Genomic DNA, 24,055 nt, shown 5'->3' on the forward strand with positions numbered 1-24,055 from the left:
ACTAAACCACAAACTCCGGCGGGCTCACTTTCCCCCTTTTCTCTCTTCACTTTCTCACTTCGCAACCCCCTGCCTCACTTTCCCCCTTTTCTCTCTTCACTTTCTCTCTCTAACTTACATTTAATTTCATTTTGGTTTCTCTTTCCGCTGCACATGTGAACTAACCATTTCGTAATTAAAATTTAAAAAAAATCGCTGCCACATCACCTTTGTCAAATACTTATCAAAAACTTTTGTTGAAATATCATTATCCTTTAAAGTGAGCAGTGTTTCAAATACATTGATAACTTTAGAATTAATATCTGATATTAACAAACTTTAAATTAAAATAATAAAAATGTGTTTATTTTCGATAACAGAGATTCACAAAACACAGAAATACTAAAAAAATAATTGAAAACCAATATGAAGTAGTACAAAAAATAACTATACAATTTCTTTTTTTAAACTTCTTACAATATTTACATATAAATACTAATAAATAAATTATATATATATATATATATATATATATAATCGATTATGTAATATATAGAATCGATTCTTTATATTTGAGAATTGATTTCTGCGAGTTAGAAAATCAATTTTATATACATATTATATATATATATATTATATAATTACTTTTTATATTAAAATAAATATAATTAACAAAATAGTTAATATAATAAAAAGGATAAAATATAATAAAAAATAATAATAAAATTTATTATCTCAATGAATAATTTACAAACTTTTCGGTAATATTTTACTATCTTTCTCTGAATTTGAACATTTTCACTTTTCACTCTCTTTTTCTTCTTTTCCACTCCTTGAAATTTATCCATCAATCCAAAGAAAGCATAAGGTTATTAGCATCTAACATTTGAAATTGGTAAAATTTGAAACTGATAAAATACAATGGTGAATATTAATCCATAATTTTGAAAACGTCAAAATAACATATTCAAATTTTATATATTCAATTACTAATAAAAAAATTAAATAATTGGGTCATTAACACTATGATTTAGAATAAATGAAAAAATTGAATTTGTGTTGTTTATAATCTTTATTTTTATCATTTTCTTAATTTTTTCTTCATTTTTATCATTTCTCAAAAAAAAATATTTTTTAATTTTTCATAAGTATATCTACTCTTTTTTTTAAAAAAGAAAAGAAAAATAAGACTTAAAAATAAACTATCAAAATCTATCTAAATATCGAGAGATGTAATTATTTTTAAAAAAAAACTAGGAGACTAACCCGTGCGTATGCACGGGTTGTATTTTTATAGTTTTGTATATTAAGTAGTAAAATATTATGTTATGAAATATCATGAAAATTATGTTATATTGTTGTAAATGTTGTTACTAAAGTAACGAAGTAGTAAGTACTAAATCTAAATGATGTAATAATAATTTCAATTTTAAGTATAATAAATAATAATGTTTATGCTATAAATATTAATGTCAATGTTATACTAAGGTTAATTTAACGATAATATAATCTATAATTATATATAAAGATATACATAAGTAACAAAACAAATAAAAATGACAACTAATTGAAATATGATTTTATAGTAAATAAAATTAAAATGTGTGTCTAACTATAATAATAATAATATCATTATATTAATATTCCGTAGTGTTAATAATAACTATACAACAACTAAATATATAAAAAGATATACATTTTTTCGTGTTCTTTTTCTATTTTACAATTTTATCATGTTAATTATAATTTGTTAAATTTAAATAATTATTCATAATAAAAAATTAGTTGTCAGTTTTATCATTTTACTAATATAGAGATAAAATAAACAATAAAACAAATAAAGAGCGCAAGTAATTGAGATATGATCTCGTAATAAATAAAAATAAAATGTCTAAACATAATAATACTGATAATAATAATAATAATAATAATAATAATATTATAATAATATCGCATAGTGATAATAATAATAATAATAATAATACAACTACATATATAAAGAGATAAACATCTTTGATATCCTCTTTTGTTTTTTCAATATTACCGTATTAATTATTATATTTTAAATTTAAATAATTAATTATAATAAAATAAATAGTTTTATTAATTTATATAATTATTTTTTTGAATTGAAATAATTATTTAAATATAAAGATAAATGAATAACAAAACAAATAAAAATAGCAAGTAATTGAAACATGATTCTTACCTAATAAGTGAAAATAAAATATGAAACTATCCATAATAATAAAAACAATAGTAATAATAATAGTAAATATTATAATAATTATATTTCTTATGGATAATAAAAACAATTATATTTTAATAATAATAATAATAATTACAAACGATAAAAGTAATATTAATAATTAATTATTATTATAATGGTTAATAATATAATATTTTTGAAATATGATAATAATTATAATAATAATATAATAATTATAGTTATTAGTTATAATTCTTATTAACGATAATAATAATAACTATTATTATTAATAATAGTGATAATTAATAATAATAATATTAAAATAAAATAGTTATAATATTTAAGAATAATAATAACAATTATTTTATAATAATAATAATAATAACAATTATGGATAATAAAAATAATATTAATTATAATAATAATGGGGTTAATAATATAATATTTTTAAAATATCAATTTTTTAAATTAGATATGATAGTAATTACAATAATAATATAATAATTATAGTTCTTGTTAATGATAATAATAATAATTATTCTTAATAATAATAATGATAATAATAATAATAATATTTCTAATACTTCTTTTCTCATATCAATAATATATAATAAGAAAATTAATATATTACATATTAATATTAATAATAACAGTAATAATTTTACTATTAATGATATTAATAATACTAATATTAATAATATTATAATGGTGGTTATAATTTTACTATTGTCACTATAAATAATATTTATCAAAATTTTAATATTAAAACTTATAAAAGTATTACAAAAAATAATATTACTTATAATTAATATTATAGTTGAAATTATAAATAAATGAAAAAGTAAAAATAAAATGACTTTTGTAGGATTTGAACCCAGGTCCTTTTGTATAAGAGTTTTAAAATAAAGAACAAACTAATTTTTATAACACGTGTCAATAAAAGAAGATGGGTAATGTAGTAATTTTGGTGGTATCTTCTTTTTTTAAGATGTAATAGATATGATAATTAAACTACAATTAAAATTAGGTTATGAAAAAATACATAATAGTTAATTTTTTCTTTTATGTTTATAAAATAGTATTATACAAAAGACTCATAGGATAAAAAAAATATCAAACTAATATTTTAGTATCAAGTGAGACATGAGAAAGAATTACCCTTTTTTATATAATGAAATAAAATATGTGATTAGAACAAAAATAATAAATTTATGTTTAAAGAGAAAAAAATTTATGTTAATAAATTTTTTATTCTTTATTATATTTAATTTTGTATTTTATTATTTTATTATTTTAAAAAAATTACAAATTTAACTATTTTAATTCCCATAAATTTTTAGTATAAATATATAGAATTTTTAAAGTTAGGAGAGCAGGACATCTTTCTGCCTCCAAGAAGATGCACCTCTGATAAAATGTACATAGAAATGCAAATCTTTGAAAATATTCATAGTAAAAGTGAACACATAATCATTGTTGAAAGTAATTTCTAATATGATCTTTAAAATAGTAAGTAAAAAAATGTGTTAAAATATATGTACTGTATGTCCCATCGGTCTATCGGCCACGCCCAGTCCTCAGGTCCATCGAATAAGGTTGGGAGGGCTTGTGTATGAAACATATCCACCGGTCGAGTGGCCTCACGGATGGACTGTATAGGACCATCGGGCAATCGGTTTCACAAATGAACCACGTATCATACTGCAAGGAACCATCAGTCGATCGGTCTCACGAATGAACCATGTTAAGGACCATCGGTCTATCGGTATCACAAACGAACAACATATTATATCATAAAGAACAATCGGTCGATCGACCTATATATTATTTACACCTTACTCAGCAACGGATCATCGGTCGTTCGGTCCCACACGAACAACACCTTAATTTATAAAGGACAATCAGTTTATTAGTCACAAGGTCGATCGGTCAATCAATCTCCTAAATGATTCGCGTAGTGCTTTATAGGCGACCATCGGTCGATCAGTTATAAATATTATATTCCCTTGTTAAAATCAGAAGGTAACCAACCTAGCCAAGCGGCCATCGGTCGTATGGCCAAACAACACCAGTCAATCAGATTAATTAACATTAAACAAGCCAGTAATCTTGATTAGAGGATCATTGGGCCGCAATTAAGGATTCCTAATCACAGGCCCACACCAAAAACTATAAATAGAGCCCAAAGGTAGGTTGGTGAGGATCTTTAATTCGCATTTATTACGGCAGTTATACTGATACACCGATCGGTCCAGTAACTGACTTAAGCATCAGAGCCTTTTAGACAGGTACCCCGATCGTCTGCCCAACCGATCGAGCGAGGAAGTGGATTTCTTGGAGAAGAAGTTATCGCAGTTGCGAGGAGAGGAGAGTTCAAGAAAAGGAGTAAGATCGAAGAGACTCTTAGTAGACTCTTGGTCCCTACACCCGAAACATTTTGGCGCCCACCGTGGGGCCGAGCAGTCTTCTTTAGACCATACACCCTTATAGTGACCAAGGAACCGAACTAGCAACATGGACGGAGGAAGGATGGTGGATGATCAAGTAGATACAAGGGAAATAATCAGGGTAATGCAGCAGAGGATGGATGAGATGCAGAGGATGGATGAGATGCAAAGGAACTATGAGGTGCAGATGCAGATTCTACGTGAGTAGAACACCGCCCTTCGGCGAAAGGAGGAGGGTATCCCTTCAACTGCCACTGTGCCCGATCCGCTCAGGCTGAGCCGGGTGCAGCAGCATCGGAATGCCGAGCGCATGGAAAGTCGCCTGCCCCCCACAGGACAGGAGCAATCACAGCCTCCTCGGGTGGAAAAGACGTAAGCATCGAGGGGAAACCTCTCTCACACGATGGCCGAAAGTTCTGGGGCCAACGAGGGAGGTCACCCTTCCCAACAACCGATCCACGCGTCAGGGTATTTCCCCTTCACTCAATTCATTCTGGAGACGCCGCTACCGGAGAGATGGAAAATGTCGACGTTCGACAAGTACGACGGCACGACGAACCCTGACAACCACATGCGGGTCTTCACGCACCAGATGATGTTCCACGCAGTGAGTGACCCGATCTGGTGTCGCGTTTTCTTGACCTCCCTAACGGGAGAGGCGCTGGAGTGGTTCTCTGAGCTGTCGGCCAACAGCATCGACTCCTTTGCCACGCTAAAGGCCAGGTTTAGCACGCAGTTTGCACCCCTGAGGCCGGCTATCCTGACGGTAGATAATTTAGTGAACATCCGGCAAGAGGATGGGGAATCGTTGAGGAATTATCTCGATCGGTACAACCGTATGTCGGTCAAGATAAAAGACCTCAGCGATGAAATCGCCCGGCATCACTTCTCGTATGGACTGCAACCGGGTGTGTTTGCAGACAAGATAAGTCACAAGAAGCCGAAGACGATGGAGGAGATGAGGGAACGAGCGGCTAAGTTCATACAGATGGAGGATATGCAAGAGTTTAGGGTGAAGAAGAGGGAGAAGGAAGATGCAACATCCCAGAAGAGCGCCCCCTGACAGAGCAAACCCCTGGCCCGGCCTAGTGAGAAGAAGACACCAAAGTTCATGACGTATACCCCCCTGGCCGTTTCCCGGGTGAAGATCCTGCAGGAGGCCTTCAGTGTCGACTCTCTTCCTGCATCCAGGAAGAAGCCCCCACCTCCCGAAACTGATGGCAGCAAGCACTGTCAATACCATCGGACGATCGACAATACCAATGAAGAATGCCACATACTCCGCGACAAGATTGAGAAGCTAATTCGGCAAGGGCATTTGAAGAAGTATATTCAACAAGATCGCCCCCAACAAAGCTCGGTCAGAAACAGGAGCCCCGCACGAAGGCAAGCCCCAGCCAGATGGGGGAAGTGGAGAGAGCCGGAGCTTGAGAGGCGAAGAAGAGAACCATCCAGGACCCACCGAAGCCCGAGGAGGAGTCGCAGCCGAAGCAGGGACAAACCCCTGAGGGGTTATATCAATACCATCTCTGGAGGCTTTGCTGGAGGTGGATCGAGCTCGTCCGCTCGGAAGAGGCACGTTCGGGCGCTCAAATCAGTTCACCTGGTAAAGAAGAAGGTGTGGTCGATGCCTCCCATCACTTTCACCGACGAGGACTTCAAGGCTCCTGATCCTGATCATGATGATCCTATGGTCATCTCCATTGAGGTAGCCGAATATGGAATCAGGAAGGTGTTGGTGCCCCAGGGGAGCTCCGTCAACATCTTGTACTGGAAGACCTTTCGGAAGATGAACCTCTTCGAAGATCTGATTGTCCCTTATAATAAGCAGATTGTCGGATTCTCGGGCGAACGAGTAGACACGAGAGGCTACCTGGACCTCCGCACCAGGATCGGCTCACGAAGGGACGACCCGGAGGTAAGGGTTAGATTCTTGTTGGTTGAAGCTAACACTTCCTATAATGTATTGTTAGGAAGGCCTTGCCTTAACGCTTTCAAGGCGATCGTCTCCACCTTACACCTGACCATGAAGTTCCCGTCGGATAAAGGGACGATATGCACCGTGCATGCGGACCAGCAGATCGCCAGACAATACTATGCAACGGGACTGAAGATCGCTCCTTACAGCCGTCCTAGAAAACAACACCGATCAAAGGTCGTCATGACAGATCTGGACCCCCGAACGAACACGGAGGATCGAATCCAACCTGGGGGAGATACAAAGGAGATTTTGATCGGTCTGCGACTAGGACAGGTCACGAAGATAGGAGGAGCTTTGAAGTCGGACGACGAGGAACTCCTAGGCGCGGTAATCCTAGAAAACAAAGACCTCTTCGCATGGTCGTCGGCCGACAAGTCGAGCATTCACCCGGACGTAATGTCCCATAAGCTGGCTATCTTCAGAGAAGCCCGACCGAACGTCCAAAAGAAGAGGAAAATGGGGGAGGAGCGGAGAAAAGCGGTTGAAGAGGAGGTGAAGAAGCTGGAAGGAGCCGACTTCATAAAGGAAATCAAGTACACCACGTGGCTGGCGAACATGGTGATGGTGAAAAAAGCAAGCGAAAAATGAAGGATGTGCACGGACTTCACCGATCTCAACAAGGCATGCTCGAAGGATGCATACCCCTTGCCCAACATCGATCGGTTGGTGGACGGGGCTTCGGGGCACAATTTCCTGAGTTTTCTGGACGCGTACTCAGGGTATAATCAGATCCCTATGTATGGTCCAGACAGATCCAAAATGGCGTTCATCACCGATCGGGCAAATTTTTGCTATGAAGTCATGTCGTTCGGCCTGAAGAATGTAGGGGCTACCTATCAAAGGCTCATGGATCGGGTCTTCAGAGGGCAGATCGGTCGGTCCATGGAGGTATATGTGGACGACATGGTTGTAAAGTCGCAGACAGCCGAAGACCACGTTAGTGACCTCAAAGAGGTCTTTCACCAAGTGCGCAAGTACAACATGCGTCTCAACCCTGAGAAGTGTGTTTTCGGAGTGCCAACCGAAAAATTTTTGGGTTTCATGTTGACCGCCCGAGGCATTGAGGCCAACCCAGACAACTGTGGCGCTATTGCCGAGATGAGAAGTCCCAAGAACTTGAAGGAGATCCAGTGGTTGGTCGGGCGGCTGACATCCCTTGCGCGTTTCCTGCCTAAGCTCACCGAGAAAATTAAGCCGATCCTGAAGATTATGAAGAAGCAGACCGCGGATAAATGGGACGATCAATGCGAGGCGACTTTCCAGCAAGTAAAGGAGATGATTAGCAGTCCACCAATTATGAGCCGGCCGGTAGAACAATTGCCTATGCAATTATACCTATCGATCTCCGATGACACGATCAGTGCGGCCTTAGTATAAGAAAATCTGGAGCAGCGACCGGTGTACTTCATCAGCCGGGTCTTACAGAGCGCGGAAACGAGGTATCAATTGATAGAAAAGATAGCTTTAGCGCTATTGACAGTCGCACGCCGCTTGCGCCAGTACTTCCAGAGCCATCAGGTGATCATCCTATAGCCAAGATACTCATGAAGCCCGACCTGGCGGGAAGAATGATCGCCTGGTCGGTTGAACTATCTGAGTTTGGCCTCAAGTATGAGCCAAGAGGATCTGTCAAGGGCAACATTTGGCAGATTTCGCCGCGGAACTCCACGGGCCGATCCCCCGTCGGAACAAACGTGGGTCCTCTTCGTTGATGGCTCGTCGGACAAACGTAACGCCAGAGCGGGGATTGTCATTGAAGGGCCGGGCGGCTTTATGGTTGACCATTTCCTGCAATTCAAGTTCAAGGCGTCAAACAACCAAGCAGAGTATGAAACACTGATCGCCGGGCTGAGGCTAGCAAAGGACCTAGGCGCAAGAAGGATAAAATGTAATACTGATTCGCGGATCGTGGTCGAGCAGGTGCAAGGGGAATATCAACTTAAAGACGATCTGCTGCTGCAGTATTATCACAAGGTGATTGAAGCCATGAAAGAGTTCGAAGAAATAACTATCCACCATATCCCTCGAGCGGAGAATGCCAGAGCTGATAGGCTATCCAAACTGGCAGAAGGAAAAGAAAAGGGTCAGCTGAAAACCATCATCAGGCAAACCCTGATGAGACCCTCGGCCGGAGAGTGCGCAGCAGTGGATCGACCGGCAGACTGGATGAGTGAGGTGCGAGAACTCCTGAGAAGATGTGATGCTGGGGAAGACGTGAAACCGATCGAGCGGCGTCGAGCGCTTCGATTTGTTGTCATCGGAGAAGACCTGTACAAGTGAGGCTTCACCGCGTCGCTCCTCAAATGCCTATCAGGGGAAGAAGCGGGGTATGTCTTGAACGAGGTCCACAACGGCGTTTGCGGAATGCACACCGATCGGAGGACGATGAAGGCGCGAATACTCCGAGCGGGTTACTACTGGCCGACCATGGAGCAAGACTGTGAAGCCATGATACGCAAATGCGAAGGCTGCCAAGCCAATGGAAACGACGTTAAGAGAGCCCCGACCGAGCTACATAGCCTGGCAGCCCCTTGGCTGTTCGCACAATGGGGTATGAACATCATCGGTCCATTCCCTATCGACCGAGCACAAAAGAAGTTCATACTGGTTGTCGTAGATTATTTCACCAAGTGGGTCGAAGCCGAAGCTCTGGCCAACATCACCGCTCAGCAGGTCCACTCGTTCGTTTGGCGAAACATTGTCTGCCGCTTCGGTCTGCCCCATACCATCATCATCGACAACGGCCGATAGTTTATCGACAAGAAATTGAAGGATTTTTATAAGCAAGTGGGGATACGCCATGTAACCAGCTCGGTCGAGCATCCCCAAACCAATGGCCAAGCCGAAGCCATGAACAAGGTCATAGTGGCAGAGCTGAAGAAAAGATTGGGGGAAGCCAAGGGAGCATGGGTGGACGAACTGCCGCAGGTCCTTTGGGCCTATCGGTGCACCCCGCATGGGACGACCGGAGAATCTCCCTTCAACCTGACGTACGGAACAAACGTTATGCTACCAGTTGAAGTTGGAGAGCCGACTCTTCGGCGGGAGATGCAAAACCTTGACGTAAATTGCGGACGCATGCGAGAAGAATTCGACTGGACGACAGAGCGGAGAGAAATAGCAGTCGTACGAGCTGAAGCATGCAAGAGGATGGTGGCCAGAAGGTACAATGCAAAAGTCAAACCGAGGAGCTTCATCCGAGGAGATCTAGTGTGGAGAAAAACCAACGAGGCGCGCAAGAAATCGCCACAAGGGACCGAATTGGGAGGGGCCGTTCCGCGTAACTGAAAGCTTGCAGAACGGAGCCTATCGGCTGGAGTACCTAGGCGGCAAGGAAATACCGAACACATGGAACGCCTCACATTTAAAAATGTATTACAGTTGACATTTTCAATAAAATGAAGGTTTCATTCAAGTCAAACTAACTGACCGACGGGGCTCCCCACGGGACTCGAGCAAAAGCCTGACCGGTCAAGGCGAGGGCTTCCACGAGGCCATGATTTCTGCAAACAAGAAAAAACGCGTAAGTTAATTGCAACCCCTACAACGATCGGGAAGATCAGAACAACTAACCATAAACCACCCTCGGCAAGTCTGGAGAGCGGAGGCATTGAATCAGCGGCCTCGGGGGGATCTTGTCGGGCAGGGTCTTGAGGACGGCTAGGTCGACCCGCTCGGCGGGGGTCAAACGGTCTTCTACCCAAGGATCAGTAGGTGGAGGGAATGTTGTCCAGTACAAGGGGAACTTCGGTCGGCCTTCCTCATCGAAGATATACTTCCTACCCCGGTCGGGTATCGCGACCTTGAAAAAGCCGGTTTTGAAACCCTTGTACAAGGCAAGGTAGAGAGTGAACAGACTCTTGTTTGCCCCAAGAAACGAAACCCAGCCTTTCGACGCCGTGGGTCGGGTCTTATAGAAGTGCAGGAACAGAGGCATAATGGCCGTCAGACCGGCCGCTCGGCAAAGAACCTTGAAGGCCTGCATTGACGCCCAGGCGTTCGGATGTATCTGGGTCGGCGCACATTGAATTTGACGTAGGACCGCCATTTGCCAGTCGGCGAACGACACAGTCAGACCCAGATCGTTGAATAAGCAAGCATAGACATAGAAAAACTCTAGCTTGGCCGCTCCCTTGCCATGGCACACCCTTTCGTTACTGGCACACACCTTTACCCGAAGAAATCCGTCCTCCACCTCGTCACCGAAAACCTTGGTCCGCTCAACCAGATCCCCAAGGTCGTTACCCCATCGGAACCTCGTCGCATGCGTACGCGGCTCATAGGGGGGCCATTCGTATCCCTGCACTTCTGGCAAATTTGTCTGTTCCCCCTCGTCACGAACGTCGATGCTGATGACGTCCCCACTCTCTTCCGGAGAGACGACTTGTTCCACTGCTTCAGTGACCAGCTGCTCGGCTTCTGGGCTACCGTTGAGAAGGATGGGAGAATCCGCCGAACTTGACACTCCCCCGAGCGAGGTCCCCGCATCTGAGGAGCTGAACAAAGCGGAGGACCCGTCTGAACTCGATGCGCTGGAAGACATTATTACCTGTAGAAAAAAGAAGACGATTGGCGGCTCGGGTAGAAAGAGAGAGGAAAGCGTGAAAATAATGACAGCCACAGACACCTATTTATAGGAAGACCTAGGGACACGTGTCAGCACCAGAACCACACGATCAAGCGCAGATCAACGGCCCATACTTCGTGACGCTTCGCATCTTAACTAACAGGCGCGATCTACGAAGCAACATAACTGTCAGAGAACCTCGTCAGCCCATCGGCACTTTAGTCCTAGTAAACCTTCTCGCTTCACCTGTATCATCGCTCAAGGCTAGGGGGGCTTGTGTACTGTATGCCCCATCGGTCTATCGGCCACGCCCAGTCCTCAGGTCCATCGAACAAGGTTGGGAGGGCTTGTGTATGAAACATATCCACCGGTCGAGCGGCCTCACGGATGGACTGTATAGGACCATCGGGCAATCAGTTTCACAAATGAACCACGTATCATACTGCAAGGAACCATCGATCGATCGGTCTCGCGAATGAACCATGTTAAGGACCATCGGTCTATCGGTATCACAAACGAACAACATATTATATCATAAAGAACAATTGGTCGATCGACCTATATATTATTTACACCTTACTCAGCAACGGATCATCGGTCGTTCGATTCCACACGAACAACACCTTAATTTATAAAGGACAATCAGTTTATCAGTCACAAGGTCGATCGGTCAATCAATCTCCTAAATGATTCACGTAGTGCTTTATAGGCGACCATCGGTCGATCAGTTATAAATATTATATTCCCTTGTTAAAATCAGAAGGTAACCAACCTAGTCAAGTGGCCATCGGTCGCACGTCCAAACAACACCAGTCAATCGGATTAATTAACATTAAACAAGCCAGTAATCTTGATTAGAGGATCATTGGGCCGCAATTAAGGAATCCTAATCACAGGCCCACACCAGAAACTATAAATAGGGCCCAAAGGTAGGTTGGTGAGGATCTTTAATTCGCATTTATTACGGCAGTTATACTGATATACCGATCGGTCCAGTAACTGACTTAAGCATCGGAGCCTTTTAGACAGGTACCCCCGATCGTCTGCCCAACCGATCGAGCGAGGAAGTGGATTTCTTGGAAAAGAAGTTATCGCAGTTGCGAGGAGAGGAGAGTTCAAGAAAAGGAGTAAGATCGAAGAGACTCTTAGTAAACTCTTGATCCTTAGACCCGAAACAATATAATTATTTGTTTCTAGTATACAATATCACTGATCAAACCCTCCTTAACGATCATTAAACCAACTTTTCCTATCTCACACACAAATGTCAATATCTCAACAAAAATCCAAAACATCTGTAAACAATTTAGATAAGCTTTCTTAAATGCCTAAGTGTGCTTCTTATTTTGATGAAATTAAGCTTGAAGCAAACTTTAAGATAGAGGATTTGACACTACCAACCACCATGTTGATGATACAAGAGTTGAAATTGTGGATCTTATAATCTTGATACAAGAATTGAAATGTTAAGTTATAGTTGAATAGATTAAAAAACATTTTCATCTAGTTAAAATGTTCTTAAGAAATTTTTAGGTAAGAACTTTTTAATTATTAAAACTTAATTTTAATATATTAATTTCACTATATCGTTTTAATTGCACCATCCATTATTTTAATCGATTAAAATGATAAATTAATCTGATAAAACGCTTCACATTTGGACTTTTGAGATTTTAATAGATTAGAAGTGTGATTTGCTCAATTAAAATCCTAAAAATTGGCGCATTTTTATGTTTTAATAAATTGAATCAGATTTTAATCTACTAAAACAATCAACTTAGAGGGTTTTTCTTTTGAAAAGTCGAGGGACATTTGCTTCCTCCAGCTCATAGATTATGAGAGCTTAATGATTGTGGTTCCGTTAGGATCATAAGTGAAACTATAACATAGGAAAGAGTCATTTTGACTTTATTTTTATAGAACTTGTTACCTTTATTAAATACATTTTTTAAATGGTTACATTATTTTTTTTTCTTTATTTTTTTCAAAAATATTAATTTGGTAAGTTTTTTTATCCATCTCAATTTGGTTCTATTTTGGGATATTTGATGATTATTTTTGCTATTACTGTACTAAAAACATTAAAAAAGAATCATGTGTTAGCTTGTGATTTTTTTAATTAAAAGATAAATAAATAAATTGTCATATGTAAAAGTTGATGACGTGCCAGTGACATTATGATGTAGTAGTGGTAGTGTGTCACGCCGTCAGAATGAGCAATTCCATCCATCCCTAAATTAAAAATAAAATTTAATTTTTGTATAAATGTTATACTAATAATTTTACTAAAATTGATAATTTTATTCAAATTTATATTTTTATTAAATATTTTTAATAAGATTAGTTTATTTACATTTATAATTTACATTAAACTTTATTTAAAATTATTTTAAAATGTTAAATTTATTTGTTTTAAATTATTAAAAAAAATTACATTTGAATTTATATAATTGTTATTTTTAAACAACCTCAAACATTTATATTAAAAATTATTGAATTTTTCATATTTTAAAAATATACAATTATTTAAAATAAAAAAATTCAAATAAAATAATATTATGATGATATAAAATATCAATACAAATAAAGTTTAATATAAAATATAAATTTTAAAAAGTTAAAACTTTTGATAAATTTATTTTATTTTATGAAATATAATTGATAAAAAAGTTTAACCTATTTGTTAGTTGAAATTAATTTTGAATTTTTTTTTCTATTAACATTACTTATTATTAACAAATTTAAAATAGTTTTAAATAAAGCTTAATGTAAAATATATATTTAAATAAACTTAATATTGTTAAAAATATTTAATAAAAATATCAATTTTAATAAAAGAAAATTATATCATTTATTTAAAAATTAAATTTGATTTTAATTTGGAAAAGAATAAAATTGCTCAAAATTTAAAAAAATTAGAACTAAATTGAAACAAAATAAAAATACAAGACCAAATTTAGACGAAGGTAAATAACACCTTGGCATGACAATAACATGTGACACTATTACTGTCGCAGCATACTGCTATGTGCTACATGTCACGTGCCATGACGTAGATGTGACAAATTTTTAATTTTTTTAAATTTTAAAAAATTTTAAAAATTATAAAAATCACGAACTAATACTTGATATCTGTTTAATATTAGTAATGAAAAAGACTTGATTGTATCAAACTTTCCAAAATAAAAACCAAATTGAAACGCATAAAAAAAATGGGACCAAATTAATTTTTTTTTTAATAAAAATGGAAACTATAGACATAATTTAACCTTTTTAAGAAAGTTTTCCGTGAAAGAAAACCTTTTTAATAAGAATATGAAATAAGGTTGAGAAACAACATACCTTGAAATGTTAAGAAAAAAGCTAAGATGGTAAAAAAATTGAAGGAAGCTTGAAAAATGCTTAAAGGTAAAGCATGCATAAATGATAAAAATGACAATAATATTGTATAAAAGAAAGAAAAAACACTTTATATAGAAGAAAGAGATATCACTTCAAATGAAATTATATAAAAATCAAAACACGTCTTTTCATCTACTTCCAAGTTTCATGAAATTTTAAGATAATTATAGGTAAATAAGTCTTTTGGCAAGTCAAAAATCTTGGTGTTTTAGGTAGAACTAGGTATTGGAGCACAAGCCTCAGGACCACTTGCCTCATCACAACACCAGTGCAAGTTTGTATATTTTTGTAAAGACAATATCATATTCTTTTAATAATGTTTTCACTTTAACCCACAAAAATTAGGTTCTCATTTTTTTTTTCATGAAAATATTGTTATGAAAAATGGGCCAAAAATTATTATTAATTAACATTTTTTATTATGTTAGAATGTTAACCAATATGAAAAAAAAAAATCCAACCATGAGTTTTTAAAAAGGGTAAAAATTTTCTTTTATGAAAGTTGCCATATAAGAAATAGTTAGAGAATTAGAGCAGAGAAATTGAAGTAAGGATAATATTAAAAATAAAAAATGTGATTAAGTGGGTGGTTGCGATTTCGACAGCTGGACTGATAAGAAAGAGACATTTCTCTTCTCTTCTCACAACAACTTCAAATAACTTCAAATGCATCATATTATACTTTTCTTCTTTACATTAATATAAATCTCTTTTGTTTCCTTTAAAAAAAAAATAACAAATAATTGTACTTGCTATACAAACAAACAAACAATAATATGACATATTTTGTCTACTTTTTTTATTTAGTAGGCCTATTACGTGTGCTTTATTTGTTTTTTTCTCGTTTAAATGTAAATAATTATATTTATTAAAACACCTATGACCATCATGATTCTCCTAATCCAAATATTTAATATTTTTATAGAAGTTTATGTTCCCATCCAAATTAATTATTACCACTGAAATGTTTTTTAATTCAAATTTATTTTATATTCAAATTAAAATTGTTTTTTATTAAACAAGTACATCAACCATAGTGTACGATTGTTCCAATTTAACCATTCTTTGATAGATACCTCTAGATTTTTCTAAAAAAAATAATAATATAGATAACTAAATTGTTAGCTAACAATGCTATTGTTGTTAACAATGCCATTACACATTGAATTCTTGAAATAGTTTAGTGTAACTATCTTCAAAATTATTTAATTTTCTTCTATGTCACCTTTTCTTCTCTTTATATAATCTTTTTTTCCTTCACATTTGGATTATCGCACTAGCCTATTTTAGGGTGCATATTTCATTCCTTAGTTAGTTGTTTATTTTTTACAACTAGTTTTTCCATAAACACTTATAAAAAACATTCTTCGTAAATTAAAAGTAATTTATATATAAATTAAGAATAAAAATTTTAAAAAATTGTATGATTTGTTTAAAAAATTATTTTATGTACGAATTAAATTTAACATTACAATCTAAGAAAAAATAATTTGATTTTTTTTATCGTAGAAATCTAGCCCAATGAAATACGAAAGTTTTAGTTTTTAGTTTTAGTTGAAATACACCATCCAAAACAACAAAAAATGTATTATAATTAATAATTCAGAATGCATTTATATTCCATATTATGTAATCTGGAAGGTGTGAGACCCTAAAATAATAATAATAATATTAACAAAATAAAATTAAATAAAATAATTGGAACGGTGACTAACAAAATTAATCATACATTTAATTTTCAAAAAAAAAAAATGTAACTATTACACATTTTACAACCAAAAATCATCATCATTTTGGAATTAAATAAACAAAAAACTTTTGTCACTTTGGTGGAGAACAAATTATTGTACATATAATTTCAAACAAATATATACCTATGTTATTAACCATATATAGCACTTTATTTTTCTTATCATAGGTCAAACAATTGATAAATTTTCTTTATGTCTTTCTTTTGTGTAAACCAATTTCATTATAACATTAAAGCACAAAATTCAATCAATTTGCAGCAAAAACAATAATCTTTATACATACAATCAAAATGACATAATTTTATCATCTAATCAAACTGTATGTGAAGTAAAAACCCTATAAGCATAATATAGGATAAAAAAAAAAAAAATCTTTTTCATACCCATCATATGTAAAAATCTTATAAATCCAATTAAATGAATAATGATCCCAGGTTTCACTCACTTTTAATTCATTATCTATGATTTCTCTTACTGGGTACAAAAACATAGATACTTGTCAAAGGGACATTGTCTATACAGATACAAGGTCTTTCATCCTACACCCCACCTTTTTCTTCCTGCACTTCCATACAATTTGAAATTCCCAAATTATTCTTATATTTTTTAGATTGAGTATTCTAGAAAATATTTTCAGATAAAAAATATTTTTCAGAATACTCAATTAAAAAGTATAAAAATGTATTTATATTTGAACGTTTCAAAAGATATTTATAAATCTAAAAATATATTATGAATGTTTTGGAAGATATTTATAGATTAAAAATATATTACGAAATAATTAATCTGTAATACAAAAAAAATTTGGAACAGATGTTCTAAAAGTCATTTTTTAGTATGAAAATATAGTCTGGAGCACCTATTCTAGAAATGTTTTTTTATATTCTAAATTGAATATTTCGAAAAATATTTTCGGATCTGAAAATACATTTAAAAATAGTTAATTCACAATAAAAAAAAGAAAAAAAATCTGAAGCAGGAATTGGTGTTTCCGAAAATATTTCTAAATTTGAAAATAATTTTGGAATTGAAAATTCAAGTTCATAGTGTATTTTTTATCCAGAAATACCTTCCAGAATAGTCATTCCGGAATAAAAACAAAAGGTTGGAATAGGTGTTTTAAAAGTTATTTTCGAATAAGACAGGTGTTCCGGAATGTATCTCTCACCAATTTTTTTTTTTTTTTTATAAATCTATTACTTGAGATTTCTTTTTCTTATTTTTTTTTCTATACATCTTTTTTAATTTTTTTTAAATTAAAAAATGTAAGTTAAGTTCATTAAAGAGAAGGATTTTTGTTTTTTTTTTTCTGGAAAACAAACTGCAAAAAGTGGAAGAAGAGGAGAGAATGCGTGGTGATGGAAGAACTTCTCTCGAACTTCTCGAACTTGAATGGTAATGGAAGAAAGAGAAGGAAAATGACGATAAAAAGGAGCAGGAAAATGGTAAGGGAGAGCTTCTCCAACTCAAATGGTGATGAAAGAAGGAGAAGGATAATTGCAGGGGGAGCTTCCAACGCTGTGCTCATGGAAGAAGAAAGAGGAAGAATAGTGGAAATTAAGCAATTAGGGTTTTTAATATAATTTAATTAAAGAGTAAAATAGAATATAATATTTTATGGGGTGTAGGAAGAAAATAAGAAGGTGCAGGAAGAAGCACCCATAGATACAGACCATATAATTTTGTTAGACCCGTTAAATAATATCAGCAAATTATTCTTAATTAGTTGAATTACTATTTTATTCTTTATCCTATAATATTTATTTACTAATCTCTTTAATTAACAAGTCGTATCACTCACATAACATATAAAATATTAGAATTTATCTACGGATTATTTACCCACATATCATATTCATGCTTTTTATATTTACAGAAAAACTCATTAATAATGATTTATGCGAGTCAAATTTTGACGCAGATGATTTTCATTCACAATGGTTTGTTATACACATAATTTAGGGTCTGTCCAACGAGTTTGACCTCGTCAATCAAATCAAGTTTTTATAGTGAATAGAAGAAACTAAGGGATTACAAGGCAGACATAAGAGAATCATAAAATCCATACTAACACATGCATTATGCCCAACCTTTTTATCTTTTTACTTTCTTTATTTAGGTTCTTACTAGATCTAAAACTCAAGGAAAAAAAAGAAGAACATAAATGAATTTTGGACTATTAGATGAATGAAACAATAGTGCAAAACCCTACACGGTAGTAGTCAACGTCCTCTAAATACATGCATGATATCCGCACAATGAAAACACTAAAACCATTCATCCAATATTGCGTGCTGCTTTGAAAACGAATCACGCGCTTTTATGATTTCTCCATCCTTATCCAAATGAAATGTGGAGATGAAGTTGCTCGCTTCACTTTCCAGCGTCAAATTTTGAATCACAGAATCAACAATACTCACCAATTCTTATAATTGGAGGAACCAAATTAACAAAGTCAAAAAAAAAGAAACAAAAGGAAGCCTCCACTCAAATTCCACTTTAGCCACACGTAAAAGGGTTCCCACTTAAATACATTAACCTTGAGTTGATATATAGTTTTATTGAAACACACATTTTGATTTTCATTATTACAGGTAGATTGAAAACACAGATGGCATCATTTGTTCCTCCTCTTTCTCCATCTTTGTTATCCAAGACCCCTCAGCAAGTGCATCAAGTTTTCCTTAGCTTTAGGGGTGAGGACACACGTTACAGTTTCACCAGTCATCTTTACGCAGCATTAAGAAGGCTTCAGGTCAAAACTTACATTGACAACGATTTGGAACGAGGCGATGAGATATCACCCTCGCTTCTTAAGGCAATCCAGGATGCAAAAGTCTCCGTCGTTGTTTTCTCCCAAAACTATGCTTCTTCACGCTGGTGCTTGGACGAACTCGTCAAAATCACCCAATGTAAGAGGAACAGTGGCCAAATTATAGTGCCTATTTTTTACCACGTTGACCCAACCCATGTTCGCCATCAAACTGGTTCCTATGCACATGCTTTCGCGTCGCACGAAAAACGTTTCGCCGCTGATTTGAATAGGGTTCAAACGTGGCGGCTTGCACTCACCGAAGTAGCCAATATCTCTGGCTGGGATTGCTTGACCACAAGGTAAAACATCTCATCTTTAGTGACACCTTTTATTACCACCGTTATCAGAAAATTTGTTGTTTTTTGGTTTTATTCTTTCACTCACCGTCAACCATTCATTAACATGTAGTTTCACTTCCAAGATGCTGTTATACTTAAAAGTATACTTCTTAACTCTGAATTTTAATTGTAATACTTTTTTGAAATTGATGAGCAGTGTGGAGTCTGAACTAGTGGAGATAATCGGTAAGGATATATTTGAAAAGTTGGAGTCGGTGACAGGTGGGGGACTGGAAAGACGCATTGGCATGCAGAAGGAAATGGCACAGCAGAAACTGGAGAAGTTACTGAGAACGGGTGATGTGAGGGACATGGAAGAGTTGATCACAGCGATGCATGAACTTGGAGAAGTGAAATTGGAGAAGGCGATGCAAACGGATGATTCAGGCGTTTGGAAGGAGGTTATAGAGACGTATGAGCGTATATTGCAGCTTAAACAGGACAAGTGGATGCGAACACTTAATACGAAAGACATGCAGGATTTGATAAGTACGAGGGGGCATGTTATGCAGATTCAGAGAGAGCAATCCAACCGTAGGATGGGCTTCCGCGGTATATAGATGCATCTTTCGTTCGCTTCATCATTATGTAATTTAAATTAAACCAAATCAAACCTGTGTAATTTGGATTGATTTAATTGTTTTTAGTTTTAAAATAATTTAGTTATTTATTGTTTGATGAACAATGATTTTAGCTGCAAAAAGAAGATATGCCCAGTCCTTTTAGGGGCACTAGAGCTGCTACGCGTGACCACTTTACTAAAATAAAAAAGAAAAAAAAAAGGCAGAGTTGCGTTATAGAGAAACGGAAGAATAAAGGAGAAGAGAAAGGAAAGACTAAAAGAAGAACACATCCGAAAAGTTTTTTATTTAATAATTTAATATTTATTAAATTCAGTTTTTCTTTTTTCTTTTAAAAGATTTACATATTTTTTTAATTTGAATTTAAAATTTAATTCACAATTTAAATACGGTTTATTATGTAAATATATCATTATTATTACATTAATTGAGACCAATTTTTATATTTTCATTTATTTTACTTTAAATTGCGGAACATAAAGTTACAAATTTTATACTTTGAATCTCTCTTTTCTTAAATGATAAATTAACATCTCATTAGATATAAAAATCATAAAGAAAATAAATTAAACTTTTACTTAATTAATTTTTACGATAATTCAACACTGGATTATTATTTATGGATTATTATTTATAGCTTTCTTTTAGAATTGTCGAAAACGATTTTTTCAGTAACATGTGAAATTGATATACATTATCTTTAGATGATTATATCAAGAATAAGTCTCAAGATTTTTTTAGACGTATATTGATTGATGTTGATTTGTTATCTAATTTGTCTGATCAATTTTTTGTGAAAAAGTCATCATTTGTGTTTATTGTTGATGTAAAATAAGAGAAATTACTTTTATTTTGTTTAAATTGTAAAATGATTCGTTATGGTCTATCTAATTGTACATGGTTACAAAATGAAGCCAATGTTATTTCTAGTAGGAAAAATAGTTGACAAAAAAATACAACAACATTATTGTTCTTAGGTGATTGGTGCATAGAACATTTCAGCTCAAGTGGTAGAGTCTGTGGTTCAGTTTTTATGGTGCAACATGTTGCCGTACAACTTGTTGCTCTTTCACATCCTAAGCCAGTATTGGTTAATCATAATAATATTTGTGTTGCGAATGAGTATTCTCTTGTTAATAATCTAGATGGTGCTAATGAAATCTGATACCTTGGCTGGTATGTCTTCTTTGGAGGATGTCATTCCCATTATCAATAGTTTGCAAGGTTTCCAACAATTAGATTCAACTCATAGTAATTCTTTGACAATTTGTAATTCTTTGACGTCTAAGAAAATTTGCTTTGCGGATGAATTGAAAATAGCTTTTAAATGGACTAATATATGCTTGATATAGTAGGAAGATTCTAATAGTGAAAAAGATGGTGAACTAATTTAAACTACAGAGAAATCTGGTAGGGGTAAGTTAAAAAATGTTAATACTAAATCCTCCAAAATAAGGACCTTAAAAGTTAAAGGTCTTTTTTGGAATATGAGAAAGTTGGCTAACGATATTTAATTTTAATATACTGAGGATTTTAGTTTTTTTTCTAATATACAAAATTTAAAGTATGAAATGATTTTCATGATTTATATTGATATTTTAATATTATCTGTCTATGTTTTTACTTAGCATTTTTCACAATAGGTATTTTTTGTCTTTATATACAATGTAATCGTGTCGTGGATTTGGTGCGATTTTCTATATTTTTTTAATAATTTCTTCGTATAATGAGAGTGATGCTTAATATAAACTTATTTGAAAAAAAATACACCTAAGTCACGTTAAAAGTATTTGTAATCATTGAATTTTAAAAAATATATATTAGTTGTTATCAGATATTACTATCACTATAATTATAATAGGTTAAATAATGGGATGTTGAAAGTTTTTACTATCAAACGTGCATAGGAAAATTAACATGAAAATATAAAGCATCATTTTTAGCTTAATCGAATTACAAATTTTAGAGTTTTTTTTCATAATTTAAAAGAACATGTAAAATATTATAATAGTATTTAAAATTATTTTTAATATTTGAAATTAGTTTAAATTTATGAATAATATTAAAAAATATATACACAATATACAATTAATAATAATATTTAAAAATATTTAAAAATAGTGTTAAAAAAATGAAAGTTGTAATTAATAATTATCAATATTTATCTAAATTTGTGTAGTACTATTAAAAATGTCTTAAAGTATAATTAATAATAATAAATAATTAGTATTTAATTAAACATTATCTAATATTAATAATAATCTTTTTATTAGATACTAAAAAATTACTAGTTTAATAACTTATTTTAGAGTTATTATATTTATTAGTAATAAATGTAATTGTAAAATTCATAATTAAATTCAATTTTAATCGACATTCACATATTCCTTAATTACTAAAATTAATTATTAATGCTAAAAACGTAAGTAATAATAATCATCAAAATTTTAATTTATTATATAATATTTTAAAGCAATTTTTTAAAATTAAAATTTTAAAATATTTGATTGATTTTATGCTAATATATTTTTAGAATAATTTATTATTATTATTACTATTATTCTTAATTTATATATTTAATTATTTAATAAATATTTAGGTGATATGAAAATAATATTATAAATATATAAACTAGATTAAAAAGAAATTTTAAGGATTATATCAAGCAGTAAAATTAATTTGGGAAAATATTTTCTAAGATTTTTATTAAATAAAATGAAGTTTACATTCAAGTAAGTATCGTTATACGAGGATGACTTTATTACATGATGGTTTTCTAAGTCCAAATTTTTTATTGTTTTTTTGTGTTGTATTTTGTTGGACATTAGGAATACACTTTACTGATATTTTAAATATTTTTTTAATATATTTAATCAGTATATTAAGAAAACATAATAGAAAAATAACCCACAAAAAACTAACAGAGAATCCAAATTTTGATTTTTTTGGTAGTGGTTGTTCTTCGAAGGTCGGTTGCTGTTTAGACAAAGGCTTATAGTTGGATACCGGTATGAAAAACCTCATGAGTTTCATGCACTATATGTCGGTAAATGGAACACTAGAATTTTCAACATCAATATAAAAGTTCTCCAAATAAAGTGATTATATGTAAGTATGGGCTGAAATTGGTGTTGTAACATTTGTTGTAAATAAATTTCACATTAGATCATCAAAACTTGATAAATGTTGTCAAACATTCATAGTCGAGGTGAAGGTATAATGTACTCAGAAGTTGGGTATGGAAATTTTTTGAGGAACCGAGTAATGGAATAAGTATTCATTTCGAATGAAAGAAATAAAAATCACTTGTGATTTTATATTTATGGTAATATGTTGGGAAATTTGTAATTCTAGATCACTTTTTACGTGAATTTGTAAAAAGGGATTGGTTGAAATTTTTATTGTAAAAGTGGGTCGTGTCGTCAGGGGAGGACGACATTAAAGGTGAAGTCATCTTCCCATAGGTCGGTTTCTCTCTTTTTTTTTTTTTTAAATGAAATCGTCCAATTCCCGACCAGTTTTTGCATATATCCTGATGAAGTTGTCCGGCAGGAGGTCAGTTTCAGTTTTTTATTTTTTTTTCGTTGCAATCAGTAGTATACTGCATTTTAAAAAATTACTTCTTTACTTTTTCAATGGTTGATTCTGGCTCAGCCTCCTCTTCCTCCAGAATGTGGTGCTCCGTCCCGGAACGGGTTCAGCTGCATGCGGCCATGTTGGCCCTGCAGTTTGGCTACGCCGGATTCCACGTCGTCTCAAGAGCTGCCCTTAACATGGGCATTAGCAAACTTGTTTTCCCAGTCTACCGCAACGTTATTGCCTTATTCCTGCTCCTTCCTTTTGCCTACTTCTTGGAAAAGTTAGTCACTCACACTGCTACTTCCTCTAACATCACATAACATAACAAAACTAACCAACCCTTGTATAGGGTAATCACCGATGCCCCAGCCACACAGAACACTGTTCCCGCAACCTTCGCTATCCC

At 34.0% G+C, this 24,055-nt stretch overlaps 2 protein-coding genes across 2 annotated transcripts; both read left to right on the forward strand.

Annotated features, from left to right (window-relative positions):
- The first annotated feature begins 9,466 nt into the window (after nt 1-9,466).
- Nucleotides 9,467-9,904, forward strand: LOC146887843 (uncharacterized). Its single transcript, XM_085670429.1, has one exon. The coding sequence runs from the start codon at nt 9,467-9,469 to the stop codon at nt 9,902-9,904; it is 438 nt and encodes a 145-aa protein (XP_085526555.1).
- An 8,905-nt stretch (nt 9,905-18,809) lies between these two features.
- LOC114176812 (toll/interleukin-1 receptor-like protein) lies at nt 18,810-20,147 on the forward strand. The gene is made up of 2 exons (XM_028061978.2): nt 18,810-19,450; nt 19,647-20,147. The coding sequence occupies exons 1-2, from the start codon at nt 18,948-18,950 to the stop codon at nt 20,047-20,049; spliced, it is 906 nt and encodes a 301-aa protein (XP_027917779.2). The 5' UTR covers nt 18,810-18,947; the 3' UTR covers nt 20,050-20,147.
- The last annotated feature ends 3,908 nt before the right edge of the window (nt 20,148-24,055 follow it).

This window comes from Vigna unguiculata, chromosome 3 (genome assembly GCF_037176805.1).
Source record: "Vigna unguiculata cultivar grain cowpea cultivar isolate G323 ecotype 2 chromosome 3, ASM3717680v1, whole genome shotgun sequence".
Taxonomy (NCBI): domain Eukaryota; kingdom Viridiplantae; phylum Streptophyta; class Magnoliopsida; order Fabales; family Fabaceae; genus Vigna; species Vigna unguiculata.